Source organism: Artemia franciscana, unplaced genomic scaffold (genome assembly GCF_032884065.1).
Source record: "Artemia franciscana unplaced genomic scaffold, ASM3288406v1 Scaffold_1416, whole genome shotgun sequence".
NCBI classification, from domain to species: domain Eukaryota; kingdom Metazoa; phylum Arthropoda; class Branchiopoda; order Anostraca; family Artemiidae; genus Artemia; species Artemia franciscana.
Genome location: NW_027062820.1, coordinates 67,147 through 88,497, shown reverse-complemented (window position 1 = coordinate 88,497; position 21,351 = coordinate 67,147). Strand labels below are relative to the sequence as shown.

At 35.2% G+C, this 21,351-nt stretch overlaps 1 protein-coding gene across 1 annotated transcript; it reads left to right on the top strand.

The window, feature by feature from the left end:
• Positions 1-820: 820 nt before the first annotated feature.
• On the top strand, positions 821-16,886 carry LOC136042522 (serine/threonine-protein kinase unc-51-like). Its single transcript, XM_065727484.1, has 5 exons — positions 821-1,028; positions 2,476-2,845; positions 6,897-7,140; positions 11,172-11,323; positions 15,557-16,886. Exons 1-5 carry the CDS (start codon positions 957-959, stop codon positions 15,913-15,915), a joined length of 1,197 nt encoding a protein of 398 aa, XP_065583556.1. The 5' UTR covers positions 821-956; the 3' UTR covers positions 15,916-16,886.
• The last annotated feature ends 4,465 nt before the right edge of the window (positions 16,887-21,351 follow it).

The following is a 21,351-nucleotide window of genomic DNA, read 5'->3' as shown; positions in this document are numbered from 1 at the left end:
AAAATCTGGTAGGCATTGATGACCTTATCCAAGTCAAAATCCCAAACCCAATCATCATCGCTATCATTTTCAGTTTTGATATGTTTTGACTCTCGCTGTCCAGGTGGATCTTCATCTAACTGCGCGGTTTTGCGTTCTTTAGCCTCAAGCCTGTTTCCTTGCTGTTCTTTTGATTCCTCGGCACGCTTTCTTTTCTGACTTTCTCTATCAGCAGCAAGTTTTTTGGCATAGACTCTTTGAGCATCTTCATCGGCTTTTGCCATTGTAAGTTCATCAGTCATTTTAAACTTAAACATTAATAGATTTCTACGTGAACATATATGTCTTAAATATCTTTAATGACGTCACAGTCATAGCAAAAATGACGACAACTAACTTCATGACGTCAGTCGACACAGAAACATGACGTCACCTGACAGACAGACACCCAGACAGACAACTTATTCTTATATATATAGATATATCAAAATCTGGGGGGGCTGTTTATTTATTTTTATTTTTTTTACAATCAGAATACCAAAAAAGGTATTCTTCGAAATATTGGCCCTAATTGTAACCACTAGTCTCTGCATTACATCTGTTGCCTTCGACTTAGTACATAAAGTTACGTCAGTAACTTCGTAAGGATTAGAAATTGTTTGTTAGAATTATATATGCCAATTTATCTATGTGGAAAATTGATTATTCAAATAATATACAGGTCTAACCTTGATCTTTGGAGTTTGATGATTCCAATTACGTTGTTACAAATTATTTTGGCACAGTTGCTTTTTTGAATCTAAAGAGATCGTGATGTTTTGTTTTGCGTTACGTTTTTGGAAAGGTTAAATAGTTGCTGGTGACTATTCTTCTTTCAGTACAAAAACATAAACAAAGAACGTGCGTGCACATTACCAGATCTTTCTGTTCCGACGGAATCAAGTACTGCTGTAGTTCCAAGATCTCAACCAATTTCAATGGTGCGCAATGTGACACCCCGAGAGTTGCGGAGAATCTCCACGGATATTAGTCAACTCTCCCCGCCCTCGGTGAGTCATTTTCTTAAATATTGTTTTAATTGTTTTAAGAAGTAACATGTTATCGTGCCAAAATCGGTATCTTGTTTAAAAAATAATAATATTCAATTCTAATAATCTTGAGCTAAAACCGTAAGGAATTCTATTAGGAAGTACAAGCTGTATTTAAATTTAAATTAAGTTTCCTTGTGAAAGCAGAAGTGAAGCAGCTGTCGCTTCAAACCTGAATCGTTTCGTCTACATGCTTAAGTTTATATTGCATAAAAAAAAATTATCACTTTTAGTGTTGTCGCGTGTTGAAGTTTCATAATGTTTGGATGATGAGTGCGTCCATATAAGTGTATTCCATTTAAGCATATTTAAACTAAATTTTCCGAGGTGCAGCTAAGAGGGAGAGGCGTGTTTTAAGATGGGGAGCGGTTCAAAAGTGTCGCCACCACTTGTCAAAACCTTGGAAAATTTACCCATTTCCCTTGAAAGTTCATCTTGTGAGTCCGCATTTGTCGGTACACTGGACAATTTTGTCGACATATTCTATAAATCAAAGTGAAAATTCAAACTGAAAACTCAAGCTGCACCCCTGTGTAGCCAGTGTGCCTAGTATGACGTCGCCAGTAAGAGACCATATCATATGAATGTAAAGTTTTCACATTAATAATTGAAAGATTAAAATTCAAAGTCCCGCTATTGAAACGTGGATCTTGAATAGTCAATTTCAATAAATATATTACACTTCTTTCAATCAGATTTTCACGTATTTGTGTTATTGTAACTAAGCCGACTTCTTTGATTAAATTTTGTTCTTATTTGTCACTTCCGTAAATATCCGCCAGTTCTTTTGTGTGCTCAGAAGCTATTGATCAGAAAAGTTAACGAAAATCAAACAATTCTTATAAATGGTCTAATTTTTGGAATACACAGTAAATTATTTAAGGCTGATCTTTGATGTGTAATAGACCAGGGAGAAGCATGTGAGTAAGAATGGGGGATTTAAATTTTCGGTAAGGTATTTCCAGGAGGCAATTTATGGGCAGATTATATCAGTATTGTATCGGTATGCTACCGATACATCGGTAATGGTATCGGACCCCAAATATCAATATCAGTCGGGCCCTAATTATGTGGTTGATTTTTTGTTTGTTATGCTTTAATTTTGGACTTCTATATTGGCATATTAGTCTCACACTTCCAATTAACAGCTTTAGCCGGCCTTAGAATGCTCTGGTAAAAGTCAAGCACTATGGACAATATATGTCTACTGTGGTAGGACTTTACAATAAGTTTTTAGTCCCATCAATTTCCTTCGAAATGAGCCATTAAACAGCTCTCTACGATGTTTTAGATTTTAGACAGTTTGTCATCAAAGTTCATCTTGATTTACTGAAAAGTATTGCTATCTAAAAAAAGATGATTGAATTAATTAATTTTTATTGCCGATTTATACGTTTTATTGTTATAGGTGCAATTCTGTATGGGCACGCCGTCTCTTGGAATAGGCCGACAGCGTTCACCATCGGGTAGTAGTTGTGGCACGCCACCACCGACTCATCAACGGATGTCACCAGGCTGCTACACACGAACCATGTCTTCACCTTTAAGACGATCAGGGAGTTTACCCACGCAGATACCTGGAGCAATGCACTCACCGATTCTACCTAATAGTCGTTTTTCAACACTAATCGAGGTTGACAATGGCAATTCATCGTGTGGAAGTTCCCCACCATTGTCTCGCCAAGGAACATTTCAGAGGACACGATCAGACATGAATTATCTATCCTCATCCCCCTCGGGGCATCGATTCGGATCTCAAAGGGCGCTTACATATCTAGGTAGAATTTATGTAATCTATATGTTAAAATTGGAGTACCGTATTCTAAAATCTAAATGATCTCTTCACATAAAAAAAAATGTTTTTGAGCTGGGAATAGAATTAAAGTGCAATATTTGCCCAATGTTTGAAGAATACTTACTACTCCCTTACCACTTTGCTCAATGTGCTTTTGTAATACTAGAGTGTTTGCTGAAAATACAGGGCTTTCGGAACATTAGCAATATCTCTCACCAGTTTAATATTCAAATTTATAGTTTTTCATCAGCCACACACATGATATAATGAAATACTGGCGATAAGAAAGGGGTCGAGGGCAACGGTGATCATCTTTAAATTGAATTACTGAAGATTGTTTAAAATTAAGTTTTGTGTTTTTTTTTGTTTTTTTTTATGCAATTTTGGTTAGTTTTTGAACCTTATATGCCACGTTAAAATGTACCTCTATCTCTCGTGACATATGTCTTGTTACTGGAGTTGGGTTTGTAGGACTTCCAAGTTTTGTATCGTTTATCAAACATTTATGATTAGCTAAACTTAAAAATAGGAAAAGAACAACTAATGTGGGGCCAAGCGTTTTTATGCAATTCTTGTCACATTCAAGCATACTTCTGTGTGGTGACGTACGCCTTGATATTTTAATTGGGTTTCTAGGACTATCAAGTCTTGTATAATTTATCAAACGCTTTTGACTAGCTAAACGGAAAAATAGGTTAGGAACAAAGCACCAGAAACTATTGGTAGGGGAGGGGGGAGTGCTCGAAATAAACATTCATACTCTGACCGGAATCTATAACAAAAGCTATAGTTGTATAAACTCCACAGATTTTTGTTGCGGTTTACAGCAATGGCAGTTTCTGGATAAGTATGATATGCGAGCTTGTTGCCTAAGCAAAAACGTTTACTCTTAGACAGTATAACTGTTGTGGTACTGAATCCCTTTTTTCAGGGAGGGGGGAATTCCCGAAATAAACATTCATACTCTGGCCGGAATCTATAATAAAAGCTATAGTTGTATAAACTCCACAGATTTTTGTTGCGGTTTACAGCAATGGCAGTTTCTGGATAAGTATGATATGCGAGCTTGTTGCCAAAGCAAAAGTATTAGACTGTATAACTGTTGTGGTACTGAGTCCCTTTTTACAGTCATAGTTGCATTTTAGAGCCCTAAGAAACTTAGATTTCGTATCTTGCATCTCAATCTTTTCAAAACTGATAGAAAAAGAACAGGGAGCTCGTTGATCGGCCTCACTGCATTTTTGGTTTCATTGGTGTCAGCAATATTTGACCGTGTAGTGAATTAAACAGGAAACTCGTACATTAAATTTGATGAGAAGAACAATTGTATTATTGAAAATTGTTCTGTGGTTACTGCTTCTTAATAGTAGGAGAAGCTTTAATTAAACCGTTTTTCGGCTCCAAATGTTAAACTTACCACTTTCAAGTTTTACTTGGGACCTAGCATCACTTTATTTGGTTGCTCACTGATATCCAATAAAAAAAAGTTTTCAGCTGAAAGTAAACAAAACAAAATTAGAACCTAAAACGAACAGGAAGTATTCTGAAAGTGAGGAGATCTAACCCTTCGTCAATCCTCGTTCTTTGCGCTCAAGTCTTAATGTTCTTCAAAATACATCTCAGAATTGTGACAAAAGTCATACCGGAAAAAGCGAGAGTTGAGGAAGGGGTAAGCCCTTTCACATACGGAATAATTTATGTTCGTTTTAAATTTTAAGTTTGCCTTTCAATTTCAGTTGAAAAAGCTCGTTTTTTAAATTTATTTTCTAACAGTTTTTAAATCACGTCAAAAATGCCACCCCCTGGAACTTTCCTCCCCACGAAAAATTATCCCCGTGTAAACACCCCCTCCTAAAAAAATCTGTTTCTTTCTCAATAACTAATACTGTGTGTGAACAAATGACAGATTGTGTAACTTACACCCCTGTTCCCATGGACTAGGGGGGTCATATTAACCCCAAGTCATAGTTATTTGACCTTTCATCTATGTTGAATCAAATAACTATCTCAAAATTTTGATCAGATGACTTAGAAGGGAAAAGGACCGTGGGAGGGGTTCTATCTGCCCTTCAATTGTTTTGGTCACTTAAAAGGGGCACTAGATTCGAATTATACTGCCCTTTTTAAAAAACGAAAGGGATCACATAATGAGCCCTCTCTCAATCTTTTAGGGTCACTGGTTCTATACAATTATCCTTGGCGAAAAAAGGAACGAAAAAAGGCAAAAAAACGCGTCCATGATCTATCTTCTGGCAAAAAAAAAAAATCTTGGGGCTTGAAACCTATACAGAATGGTCCTCTGATATACTGGACCTGATATAGTGATTTGCATTAAGATTCTTGACGTTTTGGGGGTGTTTTCCCTCTTTCCAAAATTGAGCAAATTTTCTTAGGTTCTTAGTTTTTATGGATAGCATTAAACCTAATGAACCTCAGACGTTTTGAAGAAAAAAAATGAAGGAAAAATGAAACGTGTCACAAGAGGAAAAAATCCTCTTGTGACAGGAAAAATGAATATTTCACCAGTTTGTTGCATGACCGTCCGAAACTCGAATGTATTATATAGATTTTTGACGGTTTTGACCATTAAGTGGGTAAAAAACAGCAGAAATATATCATACTATTGTAAAAGCTACAATGTCATCTATTTAATACCTTGGATGGAAAAATGCACTTGTTTAGTACCCAGAAGAGGTATGTGGGTACCAAGCTAATTATTACTAATAGGCTTCGAGTTAAAGCATGTCAGACAAGTATGATGCGTCATAATATGTCACCTGGGCTCAGGGCTGTGTTTTGCTATGGGACAGGGAGGCAACTGCCCTCCCAGATCTCGGTTTGCTTCCAAGACTCGAGTTTGTCCCTCCACCAGCTGAAATTTGGTGTCTTCCAAAATCTTGTCAAAACTGAGATAAACCTGCATAATCCAAGCATCAACAGAAACAGATCAGTTTTTAGTACATATTTACCTTTATTGTACTATAAGTTACCTTTGTATAGCACTATAAAGTACCTTTATAGTACTTTTAAAGTACTAAATTGTACCTTTATTGTACCAAACGGCTATTTTTTTTAGTTTCTATTGTCACTTTCACTTGATTGGGGAAAATTGGTTCCGACTTTGCCCCCCCCCCCCCCCCCTAGCATTTAGTGAAATTACCCCCCTGATATGGGCTGTGTAGAAACTGGGTCGGTCAAGTTGACTTTTCAAATTTTCTGAGATTTTAGAATCAATTCACTTGTTTTACTCTGAACTTTTTCTTTATTCATAAAAAAAATCTCCACAAATAAGGTTTTAATATCAAATATGACACGCACACAAACAAGTTTTGTTTATAAGAATACGGCAGTTGTAGACTCGGAGTCGCGTGAAATTAAGCCTTTGGATTTGGGAACAGAATTATGCATACGGATTAGTTGGATTCGAAGAGAATCAATAAACAGTGACTCAAGTTACGTTTTTTTTTCGTCGTAGTATATCTGATCCATCTGGCTTGCCACGTTGGACATTTTTCCTATCAAGATGATCTGATCCACGCTTGATAGTTTTTAAAGCGCTAATTTAGGCAAATATTAAAAGTAACTTGAAAAGGAAGAATCCACAGAATCAGTCGTAAATACTAAAATACTAGGGATCGGGATTGGAATTTATAAGTCATCAACTCCACAGCCTTGGACTATGCTCCAACAAAGAAGTAACCACTAATAAATCCTAAATACGAAGAATTGCCAAAGATTGTCCTTTTTGGTCAACCGTTTGGGGCTACACGGAAAGCAGGTCGTCCTTGTCTGGGTTGTGAGGATGTCATAAATAAAGATTTAAAGGAAATGGGAACTTCCTGGGAGGGTGTAAAGAGGGAGGCCTTGAATAGATTAGGTTGGAGGAAGAGCGTGCGTAGCTGTGTTGGCCTCAGGCGGCTTGGTGCTGCAGTGAGTTATTAGTAGTAGTTGTGGTAATAGTAGAGTTGATATGGACCATAAGTCCTTTTTATTGAACTCAGCCCTACTGAAGTTCTTTTTTTTTTTGTTCATAGCCTCAAGACCCCAAAGTCAGGAGATACCAAATGATTTTACGCTTGGATCATCACCCAGTAATGATATGAGCGGACCGATTGTGTTTGTTGCTCCTGAGCTACAAGAAGAAACCTTGTTAGAGGCCGAACATAATGAAACTCTTGCAAAATTGCAGTTTGTTTTGGCCCTGGTGGAATGTATCATTGATCTGGCAAAAACTTTGAGTTCGCCCCTGGCCGTCGCTGTAGAACACGGAATTGCAAGGTGAGTGCCTTTTCTTCTTTATTTCTTCCTTTCTCAATCTTGACGATTTCTTGTACATTTTGACTATTTCTGTTGAACTTACTGGGTTTTTTTTATACCAAAATAAGTGTATTTTACGAAAATGGTCAATTTGTACAGGTCAGTGACCTGTACAAATTGCTTTTTCGCTTAATTTACGCCACTACAATTGATGTACAGGCCCCATAAAGGATTGTTTTTTTTCAGGGGGAGGAGGACGGAGTGGATTTTTTATTATTATTATTATTATTTTGTATTATTTGCTTAATTTATACGCTATTCGGCTTGCTTGAATACAATTTTTACGGATATCTTCAAGTCCAAACTCTTGAACAATAATTTCCAAAATGCGAAAAATTGACATGCCTTCTCCTGTCCTTTAAAATTATGAAAAAATGCCTTTTTTGCAGTAGCATACTCAGTATTCAGGCAACAATTCTTGCTTTACTCGACATAAAGCGAAGTTTTAATTTTCGAGAAATAAATTCTGAAAATCAGGATTTCTTTAGACATGCGCTTTAAAAGTTAATCTTGAGCTTAATCGTTTTTTTTTGTTTTTTGTTTTTTTCATTTCAGTTGTAATTCAATTTGTATCTTTATTGTTTCCTTTATAGTATGTATGAGAATAACATCGCTCTGGTAGTATCATTATTATAGACGTAGGTGCAGTGAAGATATTTAAAGTAGAATAGCCAAGGCCCAGGGAGTTTTTAGACGGTTGAAAAAAATTTGGAAGAATAGGAAGATAAGTCTGCGAACCAAGCCTAGAGTATTGTAAGCTACAATATGGTTCTGACTCTAAAGCATGGATACTTTGAAAAACCGAAGAGGAGTTGCTAGGTATTTTCCAGAACTATTGCCTGCAGATTGTTTTGGGTACCTAGCTGAATGATCGTAATTCAAATAGTAAGCTGTACGAAAAATACGCTTCAATCCGGCTTTCTAGGCTATAATGAGAGAAAGGTTGAGATGGGTCAGACATGTTCTGCGGATGAAAGATGACAGATTGCCAATAAGTCTGCGAACCAAGCTTAGAGTATTGTAAGCTACAATATGGTTCTGACTCTAAAGCATGGATACTTTGAAAAACCGAAGAGGAGTTGCTAGGTATTTTCCAGAACTATTGCCTGCAGATTGTTTTGGGTACCTAGCTGAATGATCGTAATTCAAATAGTAAGCTGTACGAAAAATACGCTTCAATCCGGCTTTCTAGGCTATAATGAGAGAAAGGTTGAGATGGGTCAGACATGTTCTGCGGATGAAAGATGACAGATTGCCAAAGATTGTCCTTTTCGGCCAAACGAAAGCGAGTCGTCTTGAATGGGGCTGGGGGATGTCGTAAGGAAATATTTAAGGGGAATGGTAACTTCCTGGAGGGTCTAAGGAGGGAGGCTTCGAGTATATTGTATGGAGGAGGAGTGCATGTGGCTGTGTTGGCCTCAGGTGGCTTGATGCAGCAGTCAGTTGTTAGTAGTAGTAGTAAAAGTAATTTATAATTTGCTTAAAATATTTTAATGCGAGGTTTTTAAACAATATCGCTAGAGTTTTCAACCGGTATGATTGGGGGCTACAACAAACGGTCTGATCCCTCAAATATCCCCTTCCACTTTGTAGCACAAATGTGCATATACGACTAAAGTATTGAGGTCCCATCTTCTTAAATACGAAATTTTGTGTTTTGTCCTGAGAATTACGCTTGAGGATATGTTTTTATCTATTTAATTCTTCAGGGTGGTCGTATTGAACTAGTGGTCGTTGGATGTCAATAGGAGGGTTTGTCGAACTGGAATTAGAAATTTAATGCCCTTTTTAAACAACGGAAGGAATCACATAATGAAGAATTGGAATCTTCTAAAAAGAAGATCTCCCTACAGAACTCCTTGAAAATGGTGAAATAATAATCCTGACATTTTTTTTATTATTATTTTATAACCTTCCCATTCAAGGAATATTTTAAGGATGATTATCTTTTTTCTGGATGATTATCAGTCTCGAAACTTCAAAATATATAAATTCACTTGAAACTTAGATAATAGGGTTTAAGGGGGGATGGCAGCCTCTTTCTCACTCGAAAGAGCCTTGGTTCAATCAGTTCGTGGTAACGAACTTTAAGTAAATAGTGACTCTCGGCACTACAAACAGAAACTCCAAAAATCAAATATATATGATGTTATTAGCATTTAGTTTTTATGCGGATTCTTGATATGCAGAATAAAGTAATTATAATTTTTTATAAAAAGTCTTAAGCATAAGAAGATTTCCATAGTTTTAGAAAAAACGGGTTGAAATGTGCAGAATGGCATGTCATCTCACTGAAAATTATTCAGTAAAATTTGATTTGTCTGAGGACCCTAAAGCTACCTCGTAAAATGATGTTAAACTTCGAATTTTCCCCGAGAAGGATTGTCATGGAACTGTGCTAGTTCTTTGTTCGTTTTTCTAGAAGAAACCTAAGAAAAGCAATGGTGTAGGCTATTAAAGACAACTTAGTCATATAGAAATTCAAAATTCTGCTTTACCATAGTAAAGTGGCATTTTCTATTATGTTGTTATTCAAAGCTAAGATTTACGCCTGAACAGGGCCAGAATCCTGAGATAGCCAATCGGCTTGGAACGATCGAAGGGATGTTTATAAAAAATGGGATGTGTTGACATATTTGCTTTTAAATACATAGATGCTGTCTGCTAAATGCACCGTTGTTGTAGCCAATTTATATAAATGACGACTTATACTTATTGACGACATGACTGCCTGTCCATGGATTATTCTTTATGGTTGATTGTGTATGGCTATGCTGTTTGACCTATGTGATTGTATGGATGAGTAGGGTTAAGGCCTCATTCAAATGCTGGTCTATATTAGTCACTAATTTAGGAAAACAGTCTTCCTTTTCTCTTTCTGTCTCTCTCTTTTTTTTCCTTTTTTTTATGTGTTTGTGCTGTTGCATTGGTGATTTCTCTTTTCATCATAATATTATATTATAAACTATTTATCCAATGTTAGATATTATAGATACTTGCATCATTTCTAAGGATGGAAGTCAGTGCATTCCAAGTGGGATGGAGTATAATAAAAGCCTCAAGAAAGCATTTTCAGGCTCAAATTTTAAAACTATCTATCATAGGTGGTTCAGGTGGAAATGGATGAGTCTAAGCCACTAACTTCCCTTTCATTTGGAGGTATATATTTATACTATGTTTGCAATACGGATGATGAGGGGGTATAAGGCGGGTTCGTCCTAATTCTTTAATTAATAGTTATTAAAGAGAAATTTCAAACCTCTACCGCTCATTTTAATGATAGTTTTTGTTCGTTTTTTTTTCGGATTTTATCAAATATTAGCTTCGGTAAATGTATTTATTGTTAAAAAATTGTATCGGTGTAGACGTACAAACTACAAATAAATACCATCATTGATTATAAAGGTGTTATTTTTTTCAAAAGGTTTGAAGGGGGTGGGTTCAAAACAATACAAAACTGGCATACATTGTGAACGTTGTTGGCAATAATGAAGAGTCCTAAAAGCCGTGGAATTTCAGTGGTAAATAGCACTCAAGTTAGTGCTTACGAAATAAGTTATTTTTCAGCTTGACAAAAGGATTAATTTCGGGGAAAGCTTAAGTTTGAAATGCTGACACACGTGAAATATTTCTAAAATCCCTTGTGGTGTATCGTAACATTTAAAACCGTGTGCATCCTTTAGTCGATTTATCTTTTGTTAAAAAGATCTTGTTGTTGTGAGTAACAGTTGTTCTTCAGTCCCTTACAATCTTACCCTTACAATCCTTACCCTTAACCCTTGCAATCTTCGTCGTTGTACTATATTGTACTATTATGCCTGAATCGGTGAATTCTTTATTTTTTTTATAAGTAACCTATGCTTAGCGAAGATTTTCGATCCAGCCGCTGTAGTTGTTGGCAGAATCAAACCCCAACTTCATAAAAATAATATAATGTCCCCAATCTTGTTTTGTCTTAATGTCTTTGCCTTGAACTATTTTGTATCTTTTAGAAGTCCTAAAGATTCCAACGCAAATTCAAATACGCATGCAGAGCAATTGATTTTGTACGTTCGATGTCTGCAATATTTAAGCTCTGCCTTAAGTTTGGCGAAAGAAGAACTAGAAGCCAAACGACTTCAACCATCGTCTACTGTAAAGTCAGGTAAGACAGCTTAATATTATGTTTCAATCAGTGTCATCTTCCCTGTGCATCAATTATAATCAGTCCCTATTTCCTCACCATCATCACTAGTTTGGTATGTTAATTAACTTAACAATACAAATTGCCGTCTTCAATGAAAAATTAATTTATTATCTTTATTTGCCTTGAAGTGTAAATTTTTTTCCTGAGATTTTGCAGTAGGAAATCACAGTGAGGAAATAGTGAACATCGAAACTTCTCACCAATTGGTATAGAAGGGGTCGTCGTGAAACTTGGAGAGGGTTCATTCGATTGGAAGTTAAAGATTGTGCTGCCCTTTTTATGGGAAAAAGTGATTGTAATTAAGTTTGCCTATCCTCTCCACTATATCATCTCCTTTTTGTTGGATTTTTTTTATTTGTATATGTTCTCTTTTTTCTTTTAGTTTTTCCTTTATCTGTTTTTACATATAGAATATAATTAATATGAAATACATTAAATGATTTAAAACATATTAAATACGTACACGTTTGCATTGTTTTAGTCGCTTTTCTTTCTTTAAATGCGAATACGGCTAATTATAGTTCCTAATAGTCTTTTTTAAATAAAGTATTATGTACGCAACTCAAATCCTGAATTTCATGAAAATTGCTATTTAAAATATTTAGTAGTTGCTTTAAGATTTCGTGTGACGTTTTCAAGAGACTGCCATAAAATTTATTTTGCTTACATGGTTGACAATTTTTTGCCAGCTGTGCAAATATATAGTGCAGCTGTGCAACTTTTTGTGACAATTTTTTGCCAGTTGTGCAGCTGTGCAAATATATAGTGCAGCTGTGCAATTTTTTGTGATAATTTTTTGCCAGTCGTGCAGCTGTGCAAATATATAGTGCAGCTGTGCAACTTTTTGTGACAATTTTTTGCCAGTCGTGCAGCTGTGCAAATATATAGTGCAGCTGTGCAACTTTTTGTGACAATTTTTTGCCAGTTGTGCTGCTGTGCAAATATATAGTGCAGCTGTGCAACTTTTTGTGACAATTTTTTGCAGTTGTGCAGCTGTGCAAATATATAGTGCAGCTGTGCAACTTTTTGTGACAATCTTTTGCCAGTTGTGCAGCTGTGCAAATATATTGTGCAGCTGTGCAAATATATAGTGCAGACGGTGCCCTCTCGTGTATAGAATATATATATATATATTATCTATAATAGCTAAAAAAAAAGACAAAGCTAAACAAGTAGTAAGGAAAAAACAGCAACATCAAAAATTTAAAGAGGCAAGTGCTGCTTCAAGGTCAAGATATTAAAATAAGTCATTAATAGAATTTACATATGCTAAGAGTCAGGTTACACGGTTCACGATTATAATAGTAACCGTATAGTAAACAGATTACATCAATAGCACATATAAGTCAATTTAAAATACTGTATAAAAGGTACGTCATGCACACAGTAAAGTGAATATTGCATACATGAACATAAGTTCTTCATAAGTTAAAAATAGGGCAAATCCCTGAAATAAACTACATTAAAAATTAACTATTAAATACTTCTTAAGACGATATTATTAAAATGACTAGTAAAATAAGGGACAACTCATTTACTATATCTCTCGGTACTGGAGGCTGGGTAAGTCATGAATTGTGGACAGTTCTTTTTTATTTGTTAGAGGCAAGTGCCTGGTCCTTTTATAAAGGGGGGGGGGATCTCAAGCTCGGATAATAAAACCATGATGAGTTTCACAGTTCAAACCCTTTAGTCCAATTCGATATGTCAGCTCGTGTCTAGGACTATCAAGTAAATTCAAGTTGAGTTGTTTGTTTTAGTGCATCCTCAAGTGTTGAGTCGTTGTGTCCAAGAATAATTATTACAGCTCTTTTTTGTACCATCTCATGTCTACCTCATTGATCTTTCGTCAGAAGCGTATGGCAAGCTGGACATGCATATTCAAGAGAAGGTCTAATACAACTACAGTACTTCAGTTGGGATGCGAAATCTCTCGGAAGTACAGCCTGTGTAGTGTTTTCTCTCGTACTCAGTTTTCCTAGAAGATCGAAAGTTTGCCATTTTCTCGGGATTAATTATCACAAAATATTTTTTAAGAATACTCTATCTTTCATTCATAATCAAAATGCTGTAAAATATAATAACGAGTGAAATTTTTAGTTAAGATGTTGAAAATCAGAACTTCAACTTGTAAAGACCTATTTATATGATTAAAAAGTCTGAATAGTTTGGCTTCATAACTGGAAACCTTTACTAGCGAAAGAAAACGAGGAAAGTAAAAAAAAATATACTATTAGTAAGTTAAAAAAAAAATAGAAAGCAGCCTAAAAATATGAAGAAAACAAACGAAAAAAATACGAAGAAGAAAACAAATGCTGTTTAGAAAGAAGAAAAATTAAAGATACTAACATCTGATGGCTGTTTTTAAATTCATTGTAAATTAATTAGTTGTGTTATGTGCTAGTTTGAACGCAAAACAAACCCAGACGCAACTGGTATATCCTCTTGTGTAGGTTTGTAAGATATCTTGCTAATAGTAGATTTAGAAGATACCTTTCCTGACTGTTATTAGCTTGTATGCGTGTCAACATTTGTATTGAATTTTAAAACTGTGCATTTGATCTCTTTTTCGATTCGAGGAACTAACACGGCGTCAAGTCCGAGGCAAAGAACCTTGGGAAGGTTATTTCACTGAATATTGTGATACCAAACTATATTCGGGTGGGAGTCGTCTCTTCTTGAATCAGGAATTCTTTGAATAGATTTTTTCCGTTATCGTAAATTTATCTTGGGTTCAGGGTCCATGAATTTTGGAAGTAACTCAAACCGGTGCTTGGGAATTTGGCTGATTCTCAAAGCAGAAAGAGTCCTGTTACCGAAGCTAAACTCTAAAGACCAGAGAGATTTGTTTTAGGTCGAATATTTTCCTGGATGCTATAAAATAAAATCATGTACCTGCGAAAATATTGAAGGAATAGAGAACAAAGCAAACTAGAAAAATTCAAAAATTTGGACCGACTTCTGAAGGGAAACTTAAAATCTAGCTGGTGCATTTTGATTACGCTTTCTTTGCTTGCGTTATTTACTCAGTATACACTTATCACTCTAGAAGCGGCTTTATAGATAAGATTTGGCTTAGAAGAACTTCCAAAATGACTTCTACTTGATAACTCTCTACTCGATAAACTAAGAAATGTTTGAAGCTGTGCCAGGTTAGGCCAACTTAGCCAACTGGCCATTAGGCCAGTTTAGCCAGGTCTGTGCCAGGTAAGCTGTGCCACTGTTAATGAGTGCAATGGCTTGATTTTTTTTCAGAGTGTTGGCCAATGCTGTTTAGAAGCTTTTAAAAGTTTATCTTTTAAAGAATCACCAGTCTCCGAAAGACTTCTTATTAATAATATGATACGATATAGATTTATTGCCTGCCAAAACTGTACAAATACAATAGGGGATAGAGTATGAATAAAAAAAAAGAAGAAAAAGGTAGCAAAGTACAGTTTAACACAAAAATACACAACAGTTTGAATAGCTCAAAATTCAACTATTAAATAAGAAAAGAAAAAAAAAAGAAAAAGGCAGCAGAATACAGTTTAACTCAAATATATACAACAGATTTAATACACATAACATTCAACTATTAAATATTTTTCTAATTTAAAACATACTCTGAAGAGTCACCCAAGGGTGATATAGAGTCTCGAACTTTTTTTGAAAATTAATAGGTTTCTTTGTATTTTTTTTCTTTCCTCAGATATATCCCTGTTCATGAATTCAAGAATTAAGAACAAGGCATTTTCGTCAGAAGTCTCCCTTAAAGGGAGTTGAAATTTATGCCCGACCTAAGCTATTTTCTTATTCGTAATCCAATCTTGCTCTTTGTAAGTAAACAGTAAAAATAAGTCCCAAAGAATAGAGTAAGTCAAACTCTATCAGCTATTGTTCTTAATCCTTTTTTGCTGTTGTTGTACTTTTGGTTCTATTAGTAAATGTTTAACCAGTTTTTTGGCTGGTTAAGTTGGCGTTGGAATTATTGATAGTGAAAACATTCAGTCGTCGATAGGTCTAGGTACAGAAGACTTGGATCACCTTTAAAATTCTATCGAGTGCCGTAATCGTTATGTTGTGAAGCTTCTAACGAAAATTAAGTATCCTTTACAAGCCGTTTAAGTAAAATGAAATCATTTTCTTCCCATAAGCAAAAGTGCTTATCGAATACTGCTAACGTAAATCTTATTCAAAAACTTTTTTTAGTTGTGGCAAAACTAAATCACCGATATCACGACTGTCTTAAGGCCTCTAAGTCTCTCAATACACCTGTAAATCTGCAGAACATCGGTCTGAGCTCTCCAGCCAGTAATGTTACTGCAGACAAGTTAATCTACAACCATGCTCTCTATATGTGTCAGTCTGCAGCTTTAGATGAGCTTTTTGGAAGTCCAGGTGATTGTTTTCGACGATATCAGACAGCGCAGATCCTATTACATAGCTTGCAGCAGCAAGTAATTGACCCAGCAGACCGAGAGGTTCTTGGTCGGTACCGGGAAGCGGTGGAGCGTCGTCTGTTTTGTTTGCAAGAGCAAGGATATATTCTTGCTTATGACTCGTCATGACTTATAATTTATTCAGTATTCTGTTTAGATTTACTTGGATTGGGAGTGAATGGTATCCTGTGTTTTAAAATGAGAAGGCAGGAATAATTATATTTACTTGTTATGGCTGCGGTCAAAAGGATTAATATAACTAATTTCTCATTAATATCTCAACTAAATAGACCTTATAGAGAGACCTTATATGCTTTAGTTATTTAAAAAAAAAGCCGAAAATTAAAAACGCACAGGTTAATACATTTGGCTAGTAATCATGAGAGTCAGATTTGAATCGGAAAGATGGCAGATTTCGATATTAGTTTCTTTCTATATAAGTATTTATATTAAGCTTTAACCTATAGCATTGGCCAGACATTAGAAGTAGCAAAGAGAAAGTTCTTCCAATCATGAGAAGTTTAGATAGCAGAATTTTTTAAAAGTAATTTGCAAAGTTTCTTTTTTCCAAGATATTCTTTTTTGAAAAAAAAAAGTATTTTATATGTCCAAGTTCTTGGTAGATTCTGTTGAAAGATTCGACTATATCTTAGCACAGATCAGAAATATGCGCAAGGATGTATTTGTAGACGGTATAAAACGGAGGAAGCAGGATTCCAATTCTGAAAAATCAACAAAGCTGAAAATCAAAATAAATTTGAGGTGGATGATACGAAAATGTAGGAAATTTGAGTGGGGTTCTTACCAGCATTGAATTTTAATATGTGTGGATGAAAACGGTCTGATATCTAAGGAACATTTTGCTAAAAGGTAATGTTTCATAAGAATAGAAAACTGTGTTTGTCACTATATAATATTGTGTATTTGTTTTACGCATATCTTTGACGTAGAATATGTATACCTTTTTCTGGATTAAATTTTTTAATAGTTCATTTAAAAGAGGGTTTACTAGGTCTAATATTGAAGAAAAAAAAAGACTCGAACTAGTACTTAATTCAACATCAGAATAGTCCTTCTCAAGCAATAATGAAGTTCGTAGTAAAAAAAAAAATCAATTTAAATACATGCTGCTGAAAAATCTTATTAAATGTTAATATTTTACTTTTTTCTTTCTAATTAGATCAACTACTCATTAAAAACATTTGCTATATTATTCTTTAACTAATGCATTTGTGTCGCTAGTTGCTAAGGTGCTCATAATTTACAATACTGGATGATTTTTTAGGTATTTTTCAACTTTAGGTTACTATGGGCTAGAGCTCGTTCTTTACTAGGCTGGATCTGACGCTGGAACCATGATATTCGTCCAAAAAGGACAACTATATTTAAACTGTTTTTTTTTTCTTGTAATTTTACAACTCAAGTTTAGTTTAATGTATTTTATTTGTACTGATTTTTTTTTTTTTAGTTTATTGTACAATTGTAGAAATTTCCCAATCAATGTAAACCTCTTCAATATGTCATTGTTTTGTATAGTTTATTCGAGTATGTTATCTTACAAAGTTGACAAATTTGTTTTGACGATTTTACGCAAAATTATCGTATTTTAGTTGATATTGCGGTTTGTTCTCCTCTTCTTGGTGGGGATTATTGGCACAACTAAACCGGCTTTTGAACGATGATCTATTTTGAGGGGACTATCCGAATGAAATGCGCAAAAAAAATGAAATTAATGCTGTATTGTGGATTATGGTGAATGTTGCAAAATGTCGAAATTAAACGCGAGCCAAGTTCTTCGCCACCCTCCCCGACCTTATTACGGTTTTATATGCATGTTTGTATGCCCCTGTTTAATATATAGATGGCACGCATAGGTTGACACAGGTTTGGCCCTTAGCAAATGGGGGTTCGCAGGACTATTTCGAGGGTAAGAGAGTCACAAGGTTAAGGAAGCGCGTTTCTGGGATGCAACTCTTTCTTTTTACCAATCTTGTCACCACCACCACCCCCTCTCCCTCCCCCTCGTGTTTACAGGAACAAGTACCAGCAATCGTAATGTAAGCTAGCAGCTAGGAACTGCAGTTTTAACTCGTGCTTTTATTTAGCTTGTTTTAATCCTGGTTGAATTGCGTCAAAAAAAAGTCAAGAAATGGGTTATAGAAATGGCTTAAATAATTTTTATTGATTTTTTTTTTCAATTTTTTATTTGTATGAGCTTAAATGAAGGTTTCTTGCACGTTTTTTATATCGAAAAAGTGTGTCTTATTCAAAGTCCATACTGCCACAAGAGCACGTTTTTGGGAATTCATTGTGGGGAGGGGGAGGTATTTGACTGCTTCTGAAAGCAGTCAAATTTCAGAATATAGATAAAGACGCCTCCTTGCGTGTGTTCCTCTATTTACTTTTAGCTCATATTGAAATAGATTTCTCATTCTCAAATATATACATAAACTAGTTTCCAACAACATTTCAAATTTTCCAACAGTTGACTGAAACGTCGTCACTAAGCCAACAATGAACCATACAGCAGGTTCCAGACATTTTGTCGTATTTTTGTTTTAACACGATTTATGTAGTAAATTGAAACCTTCCATTATATATATATATATATATATATATATATATATATATATATATATATATATATATATATATATAGAAATTCTTCAATAGAATTTCATACATAGAATTCTTCCGCTTGCATAAGAGTTCGAAAAAAGCGGTCTTATCTAAGAAATAAATCAACGAGACTAAAATAGACCCTAGTTTAAGAGCAAGTCACAAACATTTTGGCTCTCCATCCATACATAGATCAACCTCAATTTATATATTTCTAACAAATACTTTTTGGTAGGGCCTACTTCTTAGTTTCCACTCATGGTATTCTGAAGCTGTTACGAACGTCTTTTTAGGGGGTTGCGTTAGGAAGTGAGAGAGGCATTGCTATACACATCATTTGCCTTGGTTTTTCTGTTTACCTCTACTGGAGGAATTTTTATAAACAATTGCCTTATTTTAATTCAGATTTATTCCTTCCTATGTCTTGAAGCTGAATTTTTTTTAATTTGATTTTCTATCTTTATTTTAGTTTAAACTTGTTAGATTTATGTTACGAGATCCGGTATTTCTTTGCTTAATATACTTGAGAGGTTTCCAGTTTCATTAGAGGAAGTTCTATTCTACACTAAGAGTAGTGGATTAGGTGTTATAGTAGTGTGACAGTTTCTGTTACTAAGTCGTCATTCTTTTTTTTCTTTTTTCTTTTTAAGGAAGCTTAAACGTTACTAGTAATGCCAATAGGAATAGACTGTTTAAGATGTTTTTATTGTCGCTGTAGTATTTTTCGGTGTTATTTATACTTTGTGTCTGTTACTTTTATGTGATTTAAATCAGTCATGTGCGTCACAATCTAATACTATCGTTTTTTGCGCTTAATAGTTTAAATAAAACCATTTTGTTCTATGTTTCTGTCTTATTTCCTTGTTTATCGGGATTTATTTGGTCTGGGGAAAAAAACATACGAAGTGTAATTCTCTACATTTCAGGTTTTATTCTTAAAAAATATCTGGAGCCGTTTTTGTTTTTGTTTTTTTTTAGTTCGTTGGAAACCCAAGAGTAATATTATGCCGATTCAAACCTATTTAATCAGATATTAGCTGACACAGAGTAACTTCGAATGTGGAAGGGGATTCAGAGCCACGAAAACAATTTTGAATCTCTCGAATAAAATAATTGCTGAAGTAAAAATGGTGCAACCTTAATGCAAAAGTGGTACAATATAATACTGGGGGGGGGGGGGCAAAGAGTTGGTATGTCTATCGAGTTTTGTTGATAATACAAATATTGGATCTCGTACTTTTGTCACATAGTTGTAAGCTTTAAGTTCATGTTTAATAATGATGTGGGAAGATATCTTGAAGCAAAGGCGGGTTCGAATCCCAGTGTACCCAGTCATTTAGTTTGGGACGGGCGTCAGTGGCGTGACTCTGTAAGCTTAGCCAGAGTCGACCCAGCTCTAAATGGGTACCTGGACAAATCTGGGGAAGGTAAACAGGAAGGGTGTGCGAAAGCACAGGATGGTTGGCCCCCAACCCCCCATAGCACTTCCTGGCTGAAGGGCCAAGAAACGGAGATCAGCACCGCCGGTAGTGACTGTAAAGTCTAATGCCGTATGCTTTACCTTTTTTTTTTTTTTATAACTATCCGAAAGAAGTGGTTTTATCTGTTTACTAATCTCACTTTACTGCTTAATTTGTTTACTACTGAACAAAGTGTTTAATATAATCAGTTATAAAGGGGGGGGGGGAGCAAAATTTAAAGGAAGGTGTGTCTAAAGTGGTGTGATAATCCCTGTCTAGTAAAAAAGATGCTCAATTGTACTTTGCAGCAGGACAAGACGTTTTTACGCCTCACTTGGCATCTGAATTTCAGATGTTGTTGGGAAATTTATTTAACCGCAAGTTTCCAGACGTACTGTGTAATACAAGTAGTGCTGTCTAATAGAAGTGAATTTCAAGTTCTTATTTAATCACCTTTTACTTTTATTACTAAAATTTGGGTTTTTATTTCGTATATGTTAGTTTTTTCAGATTTCTACATCAGGAAATTAGCACTTAAAAAGTATTAAAGTTCTTCTTTATTTAAATTAACTTTAAAAAGGGGTTTTCAAAGAAACGTAGAGACAGATTGAACCTCCATACAAAAGTATATAACTAAAATAAATAATCACGTCAAAAAGATAAAAGATTTTGCTTCAGATGATCCTAAAACACAAAATTACCACAAACAAGAGCAGGAATACCACCCACTAAATCTTCTAAAGCAAAAACTGTCAATTCTCATTTGGTCTTATAGGGATAACCCTCCTCACCAGTACCCCCTGAAAGTTTCGACTTGGCACCTCAGGATGTTGCCAACATACCATTGTGAAAGCTTGGCAAATAAAAATGATATCTTTTGATAGACCTCGAAAATTTTATTTAAATTATATTGATTGTAAGTGTGATAGGATTTTAAAATGCCAAACGTTTTGATGGACTAGAAACGAAAATATTTTCCCTCCCCAAACTCAAAATTGAAGGCTCTTTGCCCTATTCTCCACCTTTTTTTTACTCAACACTGCCTGGAGTTGCAACTTTATTCCGCAGGCCATTCGTAAGTCACTAAAGATATGCTGTTCGATGGTCTGAATGGTTCAACTCCATCCCTCAAGCTGTTCCCAAGATTTTGCAGAAATAATATTGTAATCGATGCACAATAGTGTCTTCTGATTTAGCTTTATACTCTCCCTCGTGACACAGCTTGTGCTCAATCTTGCACCCCAAAGGATCCCTAAGACATTTCAAACGTGCCATTTTCACAACCTGTATTTGCATAGTGTGTTCTGGCTCCAAACTCCCCTCAGCACTCCTTGAAAGTGGATGCACATAGTTTGTTATGACTTAGCTTTGCCCTATCCTCCGTGATAATGCCTGAAATAAAGTTCCTCAAAAATTTCAACTTAATATCTTTCCTGAGATATGATTGCAGATAAGCCATTTCGACAACCTGGATGCGCATTATGTT

Excerpts from the sequence above, each read along its gene's own strand:
- LOC136042522 (XM_065727484.1), top strand. The coding sequence starts at position 957 with ATGGTGCGCAATGTGACACCCCGAGAGTTGCGGAGAATCTCCACGGAT. Across the intron at positions 7,141-11,171 it reads GTAGAACACGGAATTGCAAG|AAGTCCTAAAGATTCCAACG; the intron begins GTGAGTGCCTTT and ends TGTATCTTTTAG. Across the intron at positions 11,324-15,556 it reads ATCGTCTACTGTAAAGTCAG|TTGTGGCAAAACTAAATCAC; the intron begins GTAAGACAGCTT and ends AACTTTTTTTAG.